The following is a 23,317-nucleotide window of genomic DNA, read 5'->3' as shown; positions in this document are numbered from 1 at the left end:
TTTTTTTTTTTTTTTTTTTTTTTTACTGTCTCTCTAGTTGGTTACCAGTAAATGCTGAATATTCCTATAAAGACTTGTGCTCTTGTATGTTTAAGCTGTGCCGAAGTTTTGGCCTGCTGTGGAATCTCACGAGTCTTCCAAGTCTAGTTATTGAAGGACCCATGAGGATGAAGTGCAGCCATGTTATAAACTTTTTAAAATTATTCCTAAACTGGAAACTGTTTATCTCTATCTGAGTTCCCCATGGGTTTCCAAAAATGCTTTTGTCCTAATTACGATTCAAATTTACCAAATGAGAAACACTTAAATTCTGACTGTAAGGTTACAAGCAATGAAAAGAAAGTGGAATTGTAAAAACAAAAAATTTAACAATTAAAGGTTTGGACAGATTTAAAAGAAGCCACTTGTTAATAAGTGGACTACATCCCAAAGTTAAAATGATTAGTCACCAAGTAACTGAAAACTTAGCAGCCTGTTGTTGTGGCTTCTTTGGTTGTCTTGGTAGGGACCCTTCATCCTTTTACTGTAAGAAATGTTGATTTGTTGCGGGTTGATCTCAATTGAATAAAGTGCAGATCCTGAAGTGTCTCATGCCCTGGGTCATAGTATGGTTGCAACGCAACAGGTGATGGAGAGCTGCCATGTGTTGATGATCGGAAAAACTGGGCCCACCAAGGAGCTCAAAATGAATCTCATGAGCTCCTAGCAATTTTAACTCAAATGCTATTTACCTCTTAGCAACTGGGTTGGTTTGTTAACCTCAATAGTTATTACTTTGTCACTTCTTTTGGATGTACTATATCATGTCATTTTCCATCCTATTTCATTTCCTTTTTACTCAATTTTCTTGATAATTAATACTTAGGCCATACTTTGCAAAAGTAGCTACAACAAAGCTCTGAGGACCAACATATAATTAATCTTAAGTCAGTATATTTATTTTTTAAATAAATCAGCTGAGCCATCAGTGATATATAGTGTACATACTAATATTTTCATATGTAAGGAAAGCAAATGTACCTTACACACAAGTTTGCATATACTTTTACTTTTATGTGAGTCCTTATGGAGAGATAACAAGTGCCACGATAATAGCTGTAATTTGTATGGGATTGTGTACTATTCCATTAAGTTAAACTTGTTAAAATTTAGAGGAATCTCAGAATTTATGAGAGATTATTGGTTCCCTGATCAGTCATCCAAGAATGGTTTATACTTGGCTTCCTTTAAACCATGATGGTTGGCTTAGTGGTTTTGCGGGAGAGCAGATATCACCAGTTGAACTCCCATAAGAACTGTAATGTTTTATCTGATTGCATTTGATAGTCTTTCTGAGTTTAGGTGTGTTTGGTTATTGAAATAAGTGTCTGAAAGTGGCCAAGAATGAATTTTTGTTTTATTTCAAGGGAAAGGGGAAACTCATACATCAACATGACTTAATGCATATCTATAGTCCATTGTGAGGGGTTCTAGTACTTTGGATATTGCAACTTCATTTTGTTGCTGCAGTTGATTGGCCATCAGAACAGTTTCAGTGATTGTTCTAAATACAGTAGAGTTTTGGTTAGCTATTCATTGCTGATAAGCTATTTCTTTGCATGTATGGTAAATTCCCTTGTTGTAGCCTTTTGTCAAGATAAGAATGTGAAGGAATTGCATGAACAAGTTAATATATATACATACAACAGCAATTTTTCTTTGGTTTTCCAAATATTACCTTTTGTCAACATGAATGTACATTGCCATGATTTATGTCATTGCCACTGATGTATCACAGCCATGAAAATCCTATCTTGCCAGGAAGATGAAGCAAGGTTCTTACAAAGAATCCTCTTTATTCTCATATCTTATGGAGTGTTGTTATTTACATTACTTACATTTCTTTAAAAAAGCTAAAAAATTAAGAAATGTGGTAGATATGAAAAGCATCAACATACATCTATCCCAAGATGGCCATTATACAGCTTTACTCAATTAGTCTTAGGTAATGGAATGCATATTTTCTGTTAAGTTAGATTTTAATGATAATTAGATTTCATGTGCACCTGATTGCAAAATCAAATGTTCTATTTTATACTATTTTCAAATCATTATTTTTAAACTATGGAGGGAAAAAAAGTAAATGCAAAGAAACAGATTTGTAAGATTGAGTTCATGGGAAGTAAACTTTTGCAAATGAAAATGAACCCTTAAAGTTGATTGATACAAGGAAATCTAGAAGAATAAAAGTAGGAATTTGGTAAGGACTATTTTTTGTAATAGAGGTTAAGGAAATTATATATAACCACAAATTTTTAAGAAAACAAAATTTTACAAGATTGCCATTTGGCCAGCCATAGCCATATGAGAACTGATAATCAGTTCAGTGGTCTGGTTAAACTATGTTGATAGTATAAGATTGCTGTGTGATTTAACTGTTAATTGAATGACTAGAGGTGCATATTCTGATGCTTATTCTTTTAAATAAGGATTGTTTCAAGGTTAACAGTACCTGCCATCTATTTGAGTTTGATTAGAATCTCTTTCACTCCAGTGCAGGGCTTTTTTTCCCTTTTTTGTTAACATTTTGACCATTTTACTGTTGAGCTAGTAGGGGCAATTCCAACTTCAGTTGGTCACGCAGTACTACTTTCTCATTTATAGTACTTTATTGAAAATCCAGTTGTCCTTGGATTGCATGCTTTGGGAAATTTCTTTCTCTTGTCAAGTTTCTTTGCTATTATGCTTTCGTTTTCCCAGACTAGAGTTTTCTTAGGCTTACAGTTTCCAATCTGCTTCCCTATTGATTTAGCCCTTCCTTTTTCATATATATTGGTCCTGTACCGGGTGGAGAAAAGTGCAAGTTGCCCATCTCATTTGCATCTGCATTTACAACATTTCATGCCTTTACAAAGATCACTGGATTTAATCTTCTTGGTATTTGACCAGACCATACCCACACATTGAAGGTCCTTCAGTAAATAAAAAAAAAATTAGTATATGTATATATATAAGCTTAATGTGCAAAATCAACTAATATGAGTATCTTTAGATGAACGTATATAGAATCGTAGGTTCCTTGACAGTACCAGTTGCTGTACTATTCTATGATAAAGGCAAAAAACTAAAAACCTATTAGAGTAACGAGCTCCATACAGATTAGATTGTGACAAATCGCAAATACTATTTTGGAAAACCCATCTTGTGCCTTTTAGTGCCATCCCTCTGTGCAGCAGAGCTCAGTTGCACCAACTTGTAACTGTCAAGATCCAAATTCCCTCTCCTATAACACCCTGGCTACCAGTTTTGCTTTCTTGGCCTCCTGATCTAGATAATGTTGAATGACAACGTTACAGAAGGCAATTGATGACCTTTCATTGTCAACAAGATAAATTTGCATCCTCCAAGAAGGGAATAAAGGTTTCGAGTGGAGGAATGCACTGTTTGTTACACCAAGGAATGAGTCAACTGCTTTACCTGGTAAAGTGAAGAGGAAGGTAGCCAACAGGATGGTGATACATGCTGTAGCAACCTCCAGAAACTCTTGGGGACTGTTGGATAACCTCTAAGCATGAAGGCAAAGCTACTTAGGTGATTGAGAAGTATGTGGAAGTGTGGCTGCTTCAGAAGATTGCTCCAGTTGAGAAGAGGCCTGTGAGATCTAAAGTTCTGAGGGAATAAAGGTGAAGGATGTATGCTTGTCATAAAGATGTTACTTTTTATATCAACTTGAAAACCTCATCCATCAAAGTAAATCTTTACCTGTAGATCCTGAAAAATAAATATCTGCATGTGCATTAGAACATATGTTCTGATGTTCTCAGTATTTTCATGACAATTTTCTGATACTGGTATATCATAGTCAATGGGTGTTTCTTAATAAATTAATATTAGCAGTCTTTTATTGCATTTGCTGTCCTGATAAAATATCTCTTGCAGTTTGGTCTTTTCTAAAAGTCGGTCTTTTGAGCTAATTTTGCTTAGCTTTCAGTCTATGGTACAGTATTGTATGTACTATTGCATTGAAATCACAATCTACAGTACAGTACTCTACTAATTTTTTTTTTCCATATTTTATTTATGGCAACTTTTAATTCTGTTAGAAATTAAATCTCTCGATTTCACTGTTTAAAACATTGTTCATTAGGGTACATATTTTAAATTCATTATATTTCCGTTTTCATTCATTGTCGTCATAGCACTGAATGACTGTGGGCCCTAGTGCTTGGCTTTATGCCAAAATCCCATTCCATTCCAGTGCTCTACTATGGTAATGATAGGTGTGCTGGAATTTATAAGCGTATTTTGCTGGCTAACAAGTATTTTAGATTAATACAGATGTTCAAAGAAAAAAGTTGAGTAAATTAAAATAGTTTTCATGACAATATGGGGCATGGCAGCAGAAAATGTATGCATGCAGCATGTCAGCCTTTTATACTCAAATTTTGAAACATTTTATCTGTTATATGAAATTATATGCAGATATTTTCAGGTATATAGGATGGGATTGTAGGTGAAGAGGTATCGTGGGTTTGAAGATGTGGTATTCAATATTTTTTTTGGCTTTAGCTAAATGTACATAAACTTGTGTTCTAGGCCTAAATTTTTCCATTCTATTTAGGAATGCATGTCAGAAAGTATAGGGGACTTGGTTCTTGGCAGTTGTGAAAATGGTTGTCATGTACAGTGCAAGTTATTGTATTGTATTGTTTTAATGTGAAAATATCTTTTGAATGAATAGTTTTTCTTATGTGGATATAAGAAAATGAAGGTTAGTTGTACTTCTCTCCCATCTTTGGTGAAATTGGTTTCTGTCGGGTTTTTTTAAGTTATGGAATTTACAAGAGCATTTGTGAGCTCATTCATCTATGTATTATATAGTAGTTTATAGTTTGGGTATTGAATGTTGGTTGAGGGTTTCCCTCTTTTCATTTGGTGTTCTGGTGTTTGTATTTTTTGTACGTATTTGTTAAAGTTGGTGAAGAACAATTTGGAAGCCTATCAGATAGAGGCATGAATTTTTTTATTGGTTTTTTATTTATTGTCCTCGTAAATCACATGTGATAATAGTTCTCCAAGATATTTTATATGAAGGTAAATTTTACATTGCTCGAGCTATTTTTGTTTTTTGTTGAGATTACATACTGCGTTGATTTATTTCTGCACTAAATAAAAGTTAATCTGACTTTGCTTAACAAATCTCTTGGCATGTATAGCTTGCTTTTGCAATGGATCTGACTGAACAAGTAACTGATTTGGCCAATCAGGGTTTTCGTGGATTGGCTGGATGGGTTGCATGCTTAATTCCATGCTGTATACCCTGGTAAAATCCCAAAGCAAATTGTGAATCATAGATTTGCATATGTAGTGAATAACCTAACTTGGTACAGTAGTACTTCCGAAGGGAAAAAGGAAAAAAAAGTTTTTGGTATCCCTGGCCCCTCCCCTCTCCTTTGATATACATAGTTTAGAAAAAAGTTTACTGTGGATAAGTTCAGTGAACATAGCATCTTGAAAACTCCAGTGTTGGGGTATAGAGTAATTAGAGGGTACCATGGGTTTGGTAGACTTGAGTGTACATCAAGTATAATCTACATCATGCATATGGTTTGAGTGAGTGTTGAGAGAGATTATGAGAATGTAAATTGGTTTTCAACATATATCTTTTTGTAGTCTCAAGTCATGAAGAGAGACAAATTAGTTTCTTATTTGGCTGAAGCTGTATTTTTGGAGGGTGTGAACGCTTAGTTTTTTTGACCTGACAGTTTCATCACAATTCGGCATCATGTATTTTGTGTTTGTTTGCAACAGTTACTTTTGAACTGACACAGTTTCGTCACAATTCAGCATCATGTATTTTGTGTTTGTCTGCAACAGTGCTAGCTTTTTGAAATTTTGTGGAATAAATAAGAAAAGATTGGAAATGTTTTATATTTGAATGCTTTTTTTGTTTTTTCCTGGGTAACTTTTAGCCATTCACCCACAAGCTAAGATTTATGGATGTATGGAAAGCGTATTGTTTGATGAGGCATTCAGGCTGTATTATTTCAGAATGCAATATTCTTTGCTTCTGTATTTACTGGATCATTTCATGTCTAATAAGTAAGGTATTTCATCATTGAAGTTTATCAACACCCACTTTTTGTGCAATTACCCATGCCCCTCAAGGTCTTTTGAATCAAAAGTATTCCTGTTCGGACTTATATTTTTCAAAGTTTATATTATGGAAATGTTATATAGTTGTAGGTTAATTTAGTGAGTTTTATATATAAAATGTGTTTATCATTGTTTGGGAGGAGCAGTTTTGTTTATTCCGATATCTTTAGCAAACTTTTTGGTTTATTCTTTTATCCTTGTTAACCAATATTGTTGTAATGTTAGTTTGTAGTTCCATTGTCAGTTATATAAGATCAAAACTTTAGGGACCAGGACTACAAATCCTTTATTTTATAAATCTTATTTTTAGATTTTCTATAAGATTCTATATCTTAATTTGTACTACATATCGTTTTGTTAGCAGTCAGTAACTTCTTTATGTCAACAGGTTCCTAGAAAATATCAGTAATGGATGTTTTAAAGAACTGACAAAAAGGTCTTGGGAAGGAAGGTTATTCTTGCCTTTAATGAGTGAATATGGTCAGCATTAATCTTGTGTTTCTATATACATATATTGAATGTATGGAAGAAATCTTAGGAGCTGTACCCTGCTGTGAAATATTTTCCTTTTTTATCAGTTAGGATTTTTGGGGGGGCAGGGGTTGGTTGTTGGAAGGGAAGGGGAGGGGTAGGTCTCAGTGTGAAAGGTAAACACCTAATAGCTATAAAAAGAAATAAACCACTATACACTATTGGGAGTGTGCAAGGAGAATGTGTGTGGTCTAGTGTGACACAAAGTGTGTATACTCAAGTATTTAATATCTGATATACACATGCTGATGAAAATTTATATCACATTCTGGAGGTCCCACAGGGAGAGTAATTATTATCAAACTGCATTAAATCAGATTTTTTTTAAATTGGCAAATTTATCATTGTTTTTATACTTCCTGTGACAAAAAACAGTGTAGTATTTTAAGAGAAAAGGTCATATAAAAATAAAAAATTGTTTACATTAAGATAATGCTGAGAAAAGTTTACTTGTAAACATTTATTTTTACTCTTTAAATGTACAGTGTATATAAATTTCTCTGTATTGTGTAATGCTAATGATATGTAGCATGGTGTTAGTGAATTTTTTTTTACTATGATTCTGTTATGGAGAATTCCCTGATTGTTAGTATATTTTAATATACTACAGGAGAGTGGTTTTCCTCCACCTAGTACTATTCTTTTAACTTGCAGTAATATTGAGTTGGACTTTATATGGTATATTTGTTCATATACAAAACAAACCTTCGGTCTTAACATTAGGATAATACTAGCGCCAAGCTGGAAACTGGTAGGATTAATAAAAAACTAGTGTAATCCAGGGACTATTGGCATCTGTACCAGGTCACAGGGTATTGTAGTTCCCAGAATGCCCCAGGCGTCCTGTGACCTATCGGTTACTTTCCTACCGCCTTTAAAATAGGACGTGATTACTTTCTATGTGTTTAAAGCTGGTTTAGTTTGCCTGTTTAATTCATGTTTTCCTTTTTTCTTTCTCTGGGTAATCTCAGTGTGGGTGTGATCTGCTAGGTGTGTGTGTATGTTGTGAGATATGGAGAGTTTTGCTTCACCAAGGGAAATTTCTTCAGGATCTCACAAGAGACAAAGGAAATGCCCTGAAGTGAGTGGATTTCCTTGTTGAAGATTTTTAACATCGTTGTCTGTGGATCCTCATCCAACGTGTAGCAGGTGCAGAGAAAACGTATGTACTTTTACTAGTCCTTGTTCAGTTTGTCGTGGTTGGTCGGTGTAACAATGGATGAAGTTTTATGGGAAAGGCCAGTACAAAAGAAAGGAAATGCTGCCATCTTTGGATGATTCATTAGACTGCTCCATATGTTTCGTCACCCGGCTTTGATGTTTCCCATACCCCTTCAGCTTCTTCTAATGATTAACTGATAGGTCACGGGACACCAGGGGCATTCTGGGAACTACAATACCCCGTGACCTGGTACAGATGCCAATAGTCCCTGGATCACACAAGTTGTTTTATTAATTCTACTGGTTTCCAGCTTGGCACTAGTAGTATCCTAATGTTAAGACCTCAGGTTTGTTAGTTATGAAAAATACAAATTGATTAAAAACATGTCATTTTTTATGGAGCATTGCAGTATCCCTTTCCATAGATCATTTGTCCTTTTGTGACATCAATACAGGGGTACTTTTTATCGTGTACTGAACTTTGCCAGAGTTTTCCCTCCCTAGCCCCTTTTGGAATTTTACCTTTGGAAAACCTTGCTTGTTCAATTAAGTCACAGAAGAGCCATGTGTCAGAGTAGCAAGTAAATATATGCCAGAATTGCTTGTTAGACCCCATGAGTTGAAGTGAAGAGTGTGGTTAATGGTTGCCCTTTCCAGCTTGTATTTGCCAGTTTTTGTTATTTTTTTTTTTATTATTATTATTATGGAAGGCTTAAAAAGTTTCTATGGAGTATGTAATCATTCGGTGAAAAAGAATGCAGTGCTGTATTTGTTGCATTTTTTGTTGCCTTTGTGTTAACGTAGCTCTCATTTCTAAAGTCTCGTGTATTTTACATATACAGTATAGTATTCAGAATATTTCAAGCCTCTGGATTTTCATTTACTTGCTTTAGTATTTTTATTACTTTTATTTGCATTGTAACTTTCAAAGATATGAAATTTTGCTGCCTGCTGTTGAGAATTTTCATAGATCAGTACCTTTTGTTTAAATTCAGTCTTTGTTGAGAAAAGTGAAGTAGGAATTGGTAGAAGTTCTGGTATTGATGACTTAGCAAAATCATTTGCATGCAATTCATTGGATATCATTTTTACAAATCATGTCAATATCAGCATTGTTGTTTAATTTAATTTCTCCTCTTGTTTGTTTTGTTTTTATCATTTCAGTTGTAACTGGAGTTGCCCATTCTTGTCTTCTTCTTATACTTAGGCAAGTGGTTCATGGTTTATATTTTTCATTTTTAATATAATTAGCTTAGCAAGAGACATAGTGTAGTTGAAAGTAGCCTGTCTTATTAATGTTGCTTTTTTGCTTTAAAACTGAAATTTTTTGGTTGATGATTAGCATATACATGTATTTAAGTGCCTCTTGATTTAAATCTCATGATCATTGTACATTAATTACTTCAAAAAGAATCTCACTATTGGACTTTGACAGTCAGCTGGTGAAATTTGTTCAGCAAAGTCAGAAAGGCATTAGCTGTTTGTTGCTACCTGTAGAGGATTTCATTGCCTGTTTTTGTGCATGGCTTTGCTAATCTAAAACCATGTTCAGTTCATATTTTATTTATATTTATGTAATTTCTTGGGAATTATCTTGAAAATTTTAACCAAAGCATACTAGCGATTTATCTACTTGGTATTTTGAAATTGCAAACTGACTTACACTGAAGTGAATGTGTTCTAACAGAGGTTACTAGATACTGAAATATGTTTACACTTTGGTAATGAGAATTTTGTATAGAATATCATTCTGACTGAAACCATCGCATTATTTGTTAAATACTGAATACAACAGTGATGAAATTGTGATAAATTTTGAAAAGTAATCAACAAGTAAGTTTGAAAAGGAATCACCTGATGTTTAAAGAAGTATACTTTTTAGAAAGTCTCCTGAATCACAATTTTTGGGCATGTATAATAAATTTGATAGTTGTAGGAATCAGTGGAATTGTCCAGTCATAAGCCCTTTTCCACATTGAGTTACGTGATTTTTCAAGTTGTAATTAAGCATGAAATGTAATAGCCTCTTGATGCTTGGTATGCGGTGTGCGGTTGACAGATGATCAAGTATTTTGTAAGTTATCATTTCATTGATTCCTCAAACTGATATGTTTCATTCTTAGCCACCTCACTAAATTTTCTCCCTCAATCTAGTAATGTGTAAAAAAAGAATTAGACAGCCCAGGCAGCTGGGTTGGAAAAGGTTGGACGTTACATTGCTTAAAAGGTTTTGTGAGTGTGGCCACGTCATATTTTAAAGGCATTTCCCAGTGTGGTACCTTTGTTTTCCCATTTATCAGCCTAATCCACCATGTGTTAGCAGGAATTGTTGTTTATGGCATTCAACTCAATACAGCTCATTGAACTTAACAGTAAGGAAACATTTATCATCACTCTCTAACTACATCTTCAATATTTTATGTGAGGGTTGTAAGGGGATATTTTCTAAAGGAATGGTTTAGGTGTTTGTGAGATAATTGTTATACATTTCCACTAGTCTATTTCACATAATTCTTTTTTGTATTGCTGTATGTAGAAGTTCAGCAGTGTTGAATTTAGGGAAAGAAAACAATTTGAGTTATGGAAATTAGTAGTGAGTCCCGTCAGTAGTGATTATCACATAAGTGTGCTTCAGACTTCTAGCTGCCATGGTTTTTATTATCCCAGTTTTTAAATTGTTTTCATTGCTATTGGAAAAGTAGCCAGTGAGTCTTTTTACTATGGTATTAGGCTTTGATTGTGTTAAAGCAAATTACACAATACAAAAGCCATTTTCAGTCATCATTATATAGAAACCATACTCAAGTTATCACCTTGATATTGGTTAATGGTAGGCCAGTCATACTTCTTTCCCATGGTCTGGAAGGCTTTGAGTTGTGAACATTAAGGAAGATGATTGTGTCTGATGGAAATACTCAAAATGAAGGTTGGTCATAATGACAGCTTTTAAATGTTTGTTGAAGTTGTAAAAATGGCTTGGATGTGGTTGAAGAAACGGTTACGTATGTACTGAGGTTAAGTTGCTAATGCCACATTTGAAATTTTATAGGAAGGAATATTTGTGAATTACAGAAGTGCTCAGTTCCAGTGTAGTGTGAATGTTAAATAAGAAAACACTGAGGCTATTGTTTGAATTTTCATGTGTGGACCTGTATGTTTTTGTGATGTATGATGTTACTATTAAGTCATTTATCTTTTGTAAACTCTTGTAACAAGAGCATCATGTATATTCGACAGTTTGAGTAATTGTTAGATATAAGTTTATAGATGAGTGAAGTGTTAATTGTATGGAATTACTTGTATAGTTTTTTAGAATTTTGCCAAAAAATGTACTGTATTTCTAGAAAACCAAACTAGACTTATGGAACTACATTTTATGATGATAATGAATTATTTTTGTGGTCAGGTTATTATTACTGTATTTTTGTTTAGTAGTTCAGCCAGACAGATAATACAGAATTTTAGACTAATGGGTTACCAAGAGGATTAATGCTTTACTGTTAAAGTTGTACAGTATGGGAGCATTACGTGGTAATTTATGGATTGGTATACCATCTACAGATAAGTGGTAGTTTCTTCTGGGATTAAAGGAAACACAGTGGCTATTCTCTCTCTCTCTCTCTCTCTCTCTCTCTCTCTCTGGGTGTACTCATGAAAGTGGAAGCTGCTAGCGTGTGTCCTGTATGGAGAGTATGTTTATGAGAATTGCTCAGCTGCTTATAACATTCAACCTTCATAAATTACCATTTCATAAAATGGTGACCATTTGAATTATCTATCAGAGTATTACAAGACCACACACACACATAGTGGGGAAGAAAATTGGAGCCAAAGAAGTAGGAATGGAATAGCTATGTGAAAATCACAGTAAACTAGAATGGAAGATTCTACAAAGTTCCTGTACTACTACCTAGAATTGCTTTAACCAGATTGGTTAGAGGTCATAGCCATTCTGTCCTGGGGACCTAACCTTAATGTTGATGTTTTATATAGTGAAGTCTTTTGGTTAATGTAATTTACAGAGGGGAATTCCATTTGAACAGATGGAAACTTGAACTCTCCCTTCTATTCTACGTACGTACTATTGTTTTAGCAAGTGCTCTAAGGTCTTTTGGATGAATCCAGAAACATAGGTTGCAGAAGTGTGTGGAGAAGAGTAAGTTTTTTTTATGCAAAATTTCCTCATTTTCATTTGAATTGTTGTATAATAGAAAGTTTTGTACAGTATCAGATAATTGGGCATATTAGAGGTAATTGTCAGCTGTTAGAATTAGTGTTATTTTTTTTTTTTTTTTTTTTTTTTTTTTTTTTTTTTTTTTTTTTTTTTTTCCACTAACTTGTACATGGATGTCTTATTATTTTGTGCTGTGGTTGATGTGATGTATGTAAAAAGTAATTCCTTTTTGTATGTTTGTTTTAGAATTAATCTTTTATCTGTCAATCTAGTGAAATGGTTGGAAGTGAGAATTAGGTAATTTTGTTTTAGAATTAATCTGTTTTCTTTCAAATTGGTTGGAAGTGAAAATTAGGTCATTTTGTTTTAGAATGAATCTTTTATCTTTCAAACTAGTGCCAATAGTCCTTGGATCTCACAAGTGTAATTTTAATTCTACTGGTTTTCAGCTTGGCGCTAGTAAATCCTAATGTTAAGACCTCAGGTTTGTTAGTTATGAAAAATACAAATTAGTTACAAATTTGGTATTTTAGAATTAATCTTTTATCTTTCAAACTAGTGACATGGAAGTGAGAATTAGGTCATTTTAAACTAGACAGTTGAGTAGACAATATGATCTTTAGCTTAAGGATAGAGTAGACCAACTTTCAACAGTGTATTGTACTTGGGAAATACAAGGTTTATTGCTAGGGAAAGGTATGATTATCATGAACCCTTATCGGGCTTCGTTTTGGTTTGTGTTGATTCACTTTCCTCACCTTAAGATCAGTAGTGTAGTATTGATGTAGTTGTCATTTAAGGTAATCTTCTGTTCCAAAAGAATTTTTAGCTCTCATTGTTTTTATTTTTATAATATTTAGTTTTATATTTTATTTACTTTTTTTTTTATTGTGATAAGGTTTTAGACACGCTGATCGCATTAGTTAACTAAGATTTTGTAACATTCATTTCTTGATAGTATTTGAACATTGGAGAAATTTAAGGATTTTTTTTTATTGCCTTTGTTAGAAGCTTTACTGTCAGTTATTTAGCTGTCATTCGTCCAAGGGTAGTGGTTGAAGGTGTAACGTAAATAAAATTTTGCTCGATATGTAGTATTTGTTTCTTTATGGTGGTGTTTGTCTTTCTGAGTTGACAAATTTTTTTTTACTTATATGTTTAGTAAATTTCCATGTAGGTACAAAATTGCAGCTGAGTATTGTGCCTTAAGATGTATATTTCATTGTTTTTAGAACATTACTTTCTAGTTCATTAAGATGAATAAGTAAAAGTTGACTGTATTAATAGGTTAGTGTCTTCACTTTCTTGATATTAGCTCTTTATTTGTATGAGATGCTTGTGCTAAGTAAATTGTAGACTTTATTATGTGGTTGTGTTTGAATTCTTCATTAACCCATGGTGTGTACATTTAATCACATAAAAAGGCTTCTTTTTCTATCATTTTTCAGAATACCAGTTCCCAGTATTGCTGTAAAGTAAGCATAACTTATTTCATAGAAAACAGTAGTTATTGAGCAATCCTAAATTCTGTGCTTATTGAAAATATGTGTAGATGATGCAAGTTAGCTGTAGCTTGCAATCTATTGCAGTCAAATTGATGATGGAGTGTTAGAGAGCTCTAACTGTATAGGATAGGGATTATGGCTTTATTTAATCAGTAATTTGCCTTTGACTTGACCACAGATACTCTTTAGGCAGGTGGGTTATTATTCAGTATGAGCTAACAGCAGTAATTTAAGTGCAACTAGTCTCTTGTATTGACATTGTCAGTAATACCCACTTTGATATTTGTCAGTAATACCCACTTTGATATTTGTCAGTAATACCCACTTTGATATTTGTCAGTAATACCCACTTTGATATTTATTTCATAACCTTATTTTAGTCAAGAGGGACTTCACTATGCAGAAGTAGGTATGCAGTTTTGTCTTTAATTAGCAGTCATAAAGAAGGCAAATATGTGATTGGTATCATGGCCAGGTTTTAAATTTAGGATTAATGACCAAGATATTGTTAGATTTTTTAAAACGATTTAAAGTGTTGTATGTATATATAAAGTAGTGATTAGACTGGTTACTCAGTTTTGTCATAGATTAATACAGTATTTATAAGGAAGCAAATCTTTAATTTACATCCTATCCCAAAATTTTGAATTTAGCATTGTTTATGATCAGGATTTTTAGATAGAATAAGATTTTAAAAAAGGAGTGTTCTGTTAAAGACTTAAGATATAAATTAGCAACTTAATATTGATTGCTCTGTTTTGAAAGGTGTATAATTTTTTATGTATATATAGATGAATAGGGTAACTAGTACAGAAATAAGATTTCTATAGTCCCACAAGGCTTCTAAAGCTTTTATGTAGTACATGCAAGTATGCCGTATTTGTGGGAAAACAAGCTCATACTTGCTCATGAAGGTTTACATTATGCTCTAGAACCATGATATGGCTTTAGACAGTTCATGGATAATTGAGGGGGATCATTACAATGGGTCCTTCCTGGAAGGAAACAAAAAGTTAAGCCCTTTTAATGCGGAAAGTTTTATTCCAGAGATCATGGATTATACACTATCCTTAATGCAAGTTGTTGTCTGGTATGTCATTCATTTATTGCTGGTTTGTCTATGAAAGCTGACAATTTTAGAATGATTGGGGAGTGATTATACTAGGAAGTTTTCTTTTATGAAGCAATATGTTATTTGTCAGGTCTTTGGTTTTAAAAAGAACATCATAAGATCTTTGGGATGCCACCATATGAAACACTTGTATTGACATATTTTATAGTAAGTGCTGATTTATTTCTAGATTTAGTGAGAAATTATGGAAGTCCTATTACTATAATTGTGTACTAATGTTTCAGAAAGAATCCATGGTAGTATTTGATTAAAGAAGCTTCATTCTAGTAACTGCCAGGTTGTGGAATCTACTTGTCAGTCAAGTTAATATCCAAAGCTTTACAGTACTTTCAAAATACAGTAGTATGTGGGGAGGGGGAGTCATCTTCTAAAGTAAAGCCAGAAAGTTTCACAATTGTCATCAATTATGTATTGTCCATGTTTTGTTTAGGCTTGTTCTTTCCAGTGCATATCCTTTCCTTACTAAACCACCTCCAATCAGGCTTTTGGTTTGGCTGTAGTACAGTAATAACCCAAACATTCTTTTGAAGAAATTGTCATGGCAGTGCCATAAACCTTATTATGTATCACCCATTTTTCATGATTTACATGATACCTTGTCAGAAATTTCCTGTGTTAATTGTTATTTCTTTTAAATTGCTCTTTGTACGATATAGGGCCCTCATTATGTTTTGTTAAGCATTATGATTTTTTTTCAGTACTTTCATGCTATGTTGTTCAGTACTTTCATGCTTTTTTTTTTCAAAATGAAGAGTAAAATATTAAAAGTTACTAAAATGTAGACAAAAAATCTTAATATATATTTTTTCTCCCTTAGGACTCATACTTAACATTGCTGAATATCTGTTTTCCTTCTTATTCTTGAGTTGTGTTTGTTCCTGGAAGATTTTAGAAAAAATTTTTTTCATACCCATTCAATTTATAAAGTTGAGGCATATACTTTATACCGTCTTGATCATAGGAAGATTGTTTGAGGGAGTAATAATGGTTATTGATACATATATTTAATAGCTTTTTGTTCTTCTTTTCAGGATGGGGATAGCGAGGGAGACAGTGGGTTTGTGACTCCGGACAGTACTACCAAGGAAAGAGTATCACGGTTTATAGAAGGGGAAGATGTTCTATCACACGGCAAAGATGGTCTCTTTTATCTTGGCATCATTGTAGTGGTAAGATTTTTTTATTTATTTATTATTGTATGCAAGCCATGGACAAATTAAGGCAAAGGGAGACAAACTGAGTGGTGTGTGCCTTTCCATTTTTTTTATGTGAAATATTTGTCTGACATTACTCAAGGCTTTTTTTTTTTCTTTCTTTTTTTATGTTAAATCTTTGTATGACATTACTCAAGGCATTGAAACCATGGACTTGCTCACCCTATTACAAAGAAAATGGATTGCTTTAATCCACTTCTTTTTACCAATACCATAGCCCCCTGTCCAAGAAAATTCAGTCAGTCCTCAGTTCATTCTCCTCAGTCATTTATTTTGTGCTGATGGCCACCTCTTTTCACTAACACCACAGCCCTGTCCCCAGAAACTTTGTTCCTCATTTCATTCTTCTCAGTCATGTATTGTGTGCTAATGGCACTAACACCACAGCCCGTCTTCAGAAAATTCACTCCTCAGTTCATTCTTGTCAGGCATTTATTTTGTGCTGATAGCTTTTAACACTACAGCCATCTTCAGAAAATTCAGTCCTTGTTTCATTCTTTTCAGTCATTTATTTTGTGCTGATGGCCACCTCTTTTCACCAACACCACAGCCCTGTCTTCAGAAAATTCAGTCCTTGGTTCATTCTTCGCAGACATTTATTTTGTTGATGGCCCTTCAAAGACAGTAGAAGACAAAAGATGTCTTTCAGTATATCTTTTCTCCTTGTGCTCCTCCAATACAGACATATATGGAATTTAACTGTCACCCTTTCTTATATGCCATACCTAAGAGTTTCTTGTTACCCAGTATTCTTTTATCTTACACTTTAAGTCAAACTCTCTTTTTGGATTATCAAATGTTTACTACAACATTTCCAGACATGCAGCCTATGTTGTTGATATTTTTGCATGTTATGATGGTTAGCGCCGAATGACCTTAGGGATGGTGAGAGTCTTATCATCCCTCTTGATATCTAATGATTTGGTCATCTGCAATAGGGCCTGTATATATATATATATATATATATATATATATATATATATATATATATATAATATATATATATATATATCTATCTATCTATCTATCTATCTATCTATCTCTATATCGATATCTATATCTATAAGATATATATGTAATAATATATATCTATATATATATATATATATATTATAATATATACTATATAAAAATTATATTATATATATACTATATAGATATATAATATATATCTATAATCTATATCTATCTATCTATATATATATCTATCTATATATATATATATATATATATATATATCTTATATATATATATATATATATATGATATACAGTATACACACACACACACACACACTTTAACACTAGTTCTTGTTGATGGTGCAACATTGCTCTTTTTCCTATTTTTTATGATGATTTTCAAGTGTCTAATGTGACTCAGATATACTAGTTCTCTCATAGCCCCCCCCCCCCCCCCTCCCCACACACCCTCATAAAGGTACTTTTATGTTATTATAAAGGTTTAGTTTATCCAGACCTCTGAGCCGAAATAAGGTAATTGGTCTCTTCTCACTTAAATGTCAATGTATCTTGCCTTGTTCTAGTTTTCACTTATTTAAAAACAGGTCCTGTAGAGAAGCCAATCTAGAATAGAAATTTTACTCAGATTCAGTAAATATTATAATACTAAGCCCTCTTGTAACAACTTCCTCTGGATGACCTCTTCTATTCATACTTTTGCAGACAATTCAGCCTCCATTGAAATATTCCAACAATTTTTTATTGCCCTTTGTCTTTTAGTTCTGATCTTAAGATCATATCTGAATGGATATTCCAATATAGTTAGGTTTATTACCATCAAGAAAGCATTCTTAAGTGTTTTTCCATCTTCTCTCACATCCAACTTTCCTTTTCCCAATATTGTAACTATATTAACCCTTGAACTCCGAAGCGGTATTTTAAAAATCGTCTCCCGTATGCCGGCGGCATTCGCGAGTGAGCGCCGAAGCGGTTTTTTTTTTTTTTTTTTTTTTTTTTTTTTTCAAATTACAGCACGCTTAGTTTTCAAGATTAAGAGTTCATTTTTGGCTCCTTTTTTTCATTGCCTGAAGTTTAGTATGCAACCATCAGAAATGAAAAAAATATCATTATCATATATAAATATTGGGATATATGACAGCGCGAAAAAAGAAAATTTCATATATAATTGTATACAAATCGCGCTGTGAGCAAAACGGTTAAAGCTAACAAGTTAATTTTTTTTTCGTTGTATTGTACACTAAATTGCTATCATTTTGGTATATAACACATTGTAAAACGATCAAGGCAACACAGAAAATATTATCACAAATGATGCATGAATTCGTAATGCGCGGACATAAAAAAAAAGATGTTTTCAAAAATTCACCATAAATCAAAATATTGTGCTAGAGACTTCCCATTTGTTGCAAAATGAAGGTAATTGATTGAATATTACTAGGCTGTAAGTGTTGTAGCTTACAATTGCAGTTTTCGATCATTTTGGTCGAGTTAAAGTTGACCGAAGGACGAATTTTTTCTATTTATCGTTATTTATATGAAAATATTTCAAAACTGATAAAAGCTACAACCATGGGTTGTTTATTGTTGTATTCTACATAAAATTACGCACATTTTCATATCTAAAACTTTATGTAACGGCTAATTTAAAATGGTGCAAACATTACGACAATCGGACGGAAAAAATTTCTGATTTTTTCCGGAAGAGTTACCGCACGGACGTAGGGATTTTTTTTTTTTTTTTTTTTTCTCTCTCTCATAAATTTACCATAAATCAAAATATTGTGTTAGAGACTTCCAATTTATTGCCAAATAAAGGTAAATGATTGAATATTACTAGAATGTAAGAGTTTTAGCTTACAATTGCGTTTTTTTTACCATTTCGGTCGAGTCAGAGTTGACCAAAGGTCGAAATTTTGGCACTTATTGTTATTTATATGAAAATATTTCAAAACTGATAAAAGCTACAACCATGGGTTGTTTTATTGTTGTATTCTACATGAAATTGTGCACATTTCCATATATAAAACTTTATGTAACGGCTAATTTAAAATGGTGCAAACATTACGACAATCGGACGAAAAAATTTATGATTTCTTCGGAAGAGTTACCGCGCGGACATAAGGAAAAAGGTTTTTTTCATAAATTCACCATAAATCGAAGTATTGTGCTAGAGACTTTCAATTTGTTGCAAAATGAAGGTAAATAATTGAATATTACTAGAATACTATAAGAGTTTTAGCTTACAATTGCGTTTTTCAACCATTTCAGTAGAGTCAAAGTTGACCGAAGGTTGAAATTTTTGCACTTATCGTTATATATATGAAAATATTTCAAAACTGATAAAAGCTACAACCATGAGTTGTTTATTGTTGTATTCTACATGAAATTGCGCACATTTTCATAAATAATACTCCATGTAACGGCTAATATGAAATGGTGCAAAAATTATGTCAAAGTGACTAAATAATTTCCACGATGTGTCACTGATGCTTTTTAGTGGGAGGAGAAAGAAATTCGCGCTTGCGCGCCTGCGTAACGATTGTAATCAAAACAACGCCTTGATCCGGGAGCTCCCAGCATCCCCCAAGGCCTATAACTATTTTTCCGCGAATTTAAAAAAAAAACTTTATATCGACGTATTATATACGTCCAATCGGCACCCAACAGACAATTTATATCGACGTTTAATACGTCCAATCTGCGTTAAAGGGTCAATGAAAATGCAGTTGACGCTCTTGCCTCCCTAGAACATTTTGGTATTTTAAGCAGTTTCAGATATGTCTAAGAGAGCTCACATCATGAACAATTTAGATCATTTTTCCTCCATTATGGAATGAGATATTTTGTTTTCTTGACTTCTCTCTTGTCCTGTGCTGTGCTTAAACTTCCAGCAGGTCTAGGTCTCTATGTATCTTGTGTTTTTAGTGATTCCTTGGGCCTTTGTACCTGTTTTTGTTCTGCGTTTAAATCTAATGGTTTTCAGAATTTCCTTAATTTTCCATTTCACTACCCATGTTTCTGCTGCTTAGAATAGCCTAAACCTTACATATGAATCAAGAGTCTTTGCTCTCTACTAATGTGACATTTTTATTTAACATATTCTAGCAGTCTTTACTTCATGCATGCTGCAGCTACTCTCTTATTGCCCCCTCAGCTTCTGCTTTACAATCCAGTGTGTTTCCAAGGTAACAGAAATACTCTACCCTTAAGACCTGCCCATCTATCTCATTATGGTTCTCAATTCCCTTATTTCCATAGCTTTCATCAGATAGAAAGATAACATAGTATTCCTTATTTTTCCATGGCTTAATATTGTTCTTTATATGGGATGCATAATTTTGATGTCCTCATTGTATGGCCAGTTAATTTTATTAGTGACACTGATTTTATTTCCTTGTTATTTTTCTTACTGGTGCAAGGTAACGTCTGTATCTTTTCTATGTAAATATTTTGTTAGTCACCATTTTATTTAGGTGAAAGGGTGATAGCCTACCCCTAGCAGGTGACCGTTTAATATGTTAACCCTAACTATATGGACATGATCATATGAGGACCTGTCACAGGTTTTGAGTGAATGCTGGGCTAACTCATATGAGTATTGATATTACATCATGCTGTATGGTTTGGATGAATTTAGTGGGAAAGATGTCCATATAATTTCAGTGGGCCATAAATTACTTATGGCAATTGTAGTAGCTCAGTACGGAGAGAAGGGGATCAGTATGCCTTGAGATTTCGTGGGCGGATGGACTGCCTTTCTCTAGCCCTAGGACATCTTTTTATTTATTTTGGTCAGAAATAGTATACCCAGTAATTACTGTTGGTTTCAGTTCTTTTCTTTTATGATTGTAGGTCAGCTATAATTGTAGTTTTGCAAAGTAAAGTGTAAACAAATTTTTTTTAGATTTATACCTCGCTAAAAAGTATTGCATCTCCCCATCACGGTAAATCCCATGGAAGGTGCAGAAAATTTTTTAGAAATTTTCTCTTAGACAATATGCAATTGCATATCCTTTTTACATTGATAATATATATATATAATATATATATATATATATATATATATATATATATATATATATATTTTTTTTTTTCCCTCATCAAATTGGCCAACCTTAAAGTTTGCCCGGTTGGGGGAGAGTGCTTGATATAAGCTGAAACTTCATCCATTGAAAGATATGCTAGGATACTCTAGGATTAAAATGCACCCTTATTCCTCCTTGCTTTTTTTCTTATTTTCTTATTTTCTTTAGGCATGAGCAGATTAAAACATTGGTTTGTCCTTTTGCCCGTTGCTTCTGCCACTTCCTTCTCTCTCTCTCTCTCTCTCTCTCTCTCTCTCTCTCTCTCTCTCTCTCTCTCTCTCTCTCTCTCTCTCTCTCTCTGTCTTATGAGTGTTAGATCCTGCGCCTTTACAATGTAACATCCTTGGGGAATGGCAAAGGGCCATTAATTTCTTAAGAGTATTTACTTAAGATAAATTACCTGGTGTTCACGTCTAAATTGTGTAGTGAGTTGATTGTGTATGAAATTAAGTATGTCAGTTTCTTTTAACAGGATGGTTTAGAGTTTTTCTCTACTAGAAATGTTTGTATTTGGTGTCAATAAGTGCCAGAATGTTAGCCATTTATCAGATCTAAAAATGTTAGGCTTTGATTACTTTGTATTTAGCGGGGTTGGGTCCAAAAGTAATTGTACTCGTTGTAATTGTGTTCGTTATTATTGTTATGGTTTGCTGCGAGACAATATTTTTTTATCTATGCAGTGAGCAATCTTTGTGTAGCTGTGGAACACTTGACTCATTTCCCACTGATTTTGGGTTGTGAATGTATAAGTCTGATGTGGCTATGTAAATTTTGTATAGTTTAAAGTAAGAAGGATAGAAAATTGGATTCTATGGAGTGTAGAGTGTGAGAAATTTAATTACACAGTTATATAACATACTCATAGCAGGTAAAATTTATGTATTTTGATCTGCAAAATAGTTAAAAGTAATTTTTGTTACTTTATACTATTTGTAACAAATTACTATTGAAAAATTGGCAGTCATTTTACTATTAATTCGGTTCAGTAACCCCATTAAGGTGCATATTACCATATTTCTATGGATGTGGAAATCTCAGTTTCACTGGACTTGATCAAGATCCAGAATTTGGCTTCAAGACGCTCCTTTGACACTTGGAGTAATTCCATCTTATTCACTTTTAATTATTTCTCTTATTGTCTTTACTGTTTATCTTTATGTAGCTATGAATTCTGTCCATGAATGTTTTGGGTTGTTTAGTAATGTCTTTTCCTCTGCCGGGTTACTGTATTGAATTGCATACCCATTTTCTGGTTTGTTCATTCCCAGATTTTTTTTTCCATTATCATATATTCTTAACAATTTCAGCTTGCCTTTTTTGGGGGGTTGGAGCATTGGTGCTGTAGTGCTATTTCTTTATTCAGTTATTTTACCAGTTTAAGGCATTTCTTTTATTACTGTATATTATTTTGTTCTTGGTAACCCATAATTAAGTATTGTTTTATTTTGCTTATTCTCTGTTTTCACAGTAACAAGAATTCTGGGTTTATTTTACTTGCTGTGGGCTATTTACTTTGGTGAATTTTACTGGTGTTGGCAAGTGTTCAGTGTCATTTTGGTTGTGATATGGTTCTTAAAGACATGAGTTGCCATATGTAAAGTTTGTGTTCTTGTGTATCATCTCACTACAAGACTACTTCAGTTAAGAAAGATAACAATTTTGTCCACAACACTAGACAGAGGATTTGTGGTTGGCTCCCTTATCTTTGATACCAGTGATGCCAAGAACATATCAGCACCAAGCATCACCATTTGAACTTTATCAATAAATCCATTTGGCCAGCTATGTGAAAGCTAAATAAATGAATCAGTTATCTGGTGAAACAGCAACAACGACCCGCTTCTACTTAGAAAAAGGAGACTGCAGAAGGATGTATGAACTCCTCTGCATGGATTGTGTCCAGAGACATGAAGAATTATGTAGCTATTGGAGTGGAGACACTGATCACTGATATCCATTGAAAAGGGTATCATCTCCCCTTTCGGGGAAACTAGGCAGCCTTTGTGCTTCCATTTTAACTATGGGATTGACTGCTACTTTACAGTGCTCGTCACTTGCCAAACCTTACTTTCAATATCTTTAGTTTTCATATTTATAGTATGGCACAATCTGAGAATGGCAAAGGGAGGAGCTTCAGAACATCCAACAAACAAAGCACTTTCTTGAAGTTAAAATGGCCATTACTTCTGTTTGACAGATCGATGGGATCATGGAGATAGCCAACAAACTGAGGGAACTACAGAAATAATTGACCCTTGGCTCTATATTAGATTACCGCGTCTTGAAGAAACTACATTATGCAAGTGATGAGTTGTCCACACTTGGTTATTTAACAGCTTCCACATATTTGTAAAATGCACCATTCTTGAATGTTTGATTCATTCCACTTAGTGTTAATCA

General features: G+C 33.4%; 1 protein-coding gene across 8 annotated transcripts in view; it reads left to right on the top strand.

Moving 5' to 3' along the window:
• Window positions 1-23,317, top strand: part of LOC135201746 (PHD finger protein 19-like) — a 593,548-nt gene that overhangs the window by 534,723 nt on the left and 35,508 nt on the right. For 5 of the 8 annotated variants that reach the window (XM_064230959.1, XM_064230958.1, XM_064230965.1 and 2 more), the window contains 2 exons: window positions 13,450-13,476; window positions 15,670-15,807. In XM_064230959.1, the coding sequence (XP_064087029.1) occupies window positions 13,450-13,476; window positions 15,670-15,807 (165 nt within the window). The remainder of the gene's footprint in view (window positions 1-13,449; window positions 13,477-15,669; window positions 15,808-23,317) is intronic. The other 3 variants (XM_064230960.1, XM_064230963.1, XM_064230964.1) reach the window with 1 other exon arrangement.

This window comes from Macrobrachium nipponense, chromosome 28 (assembly GCF_015104395.2).
Source record: "Macrobrachium nipponense isolate FS-2020 chromosome 28, ASM1510439v2, whole genome shotgun sequence".
Lineage (NCBI taxonomy): Eukaryota > Metazoa > Arthropoda > Malacostraca > Decapoda > Palaemonidae > Macrobrachium > Macrobrachium nipponense.
Note: the sequence above shows the minus strand (reverse complement) of the source record. Positions and strands in the feature narration are given on the sequence as shown.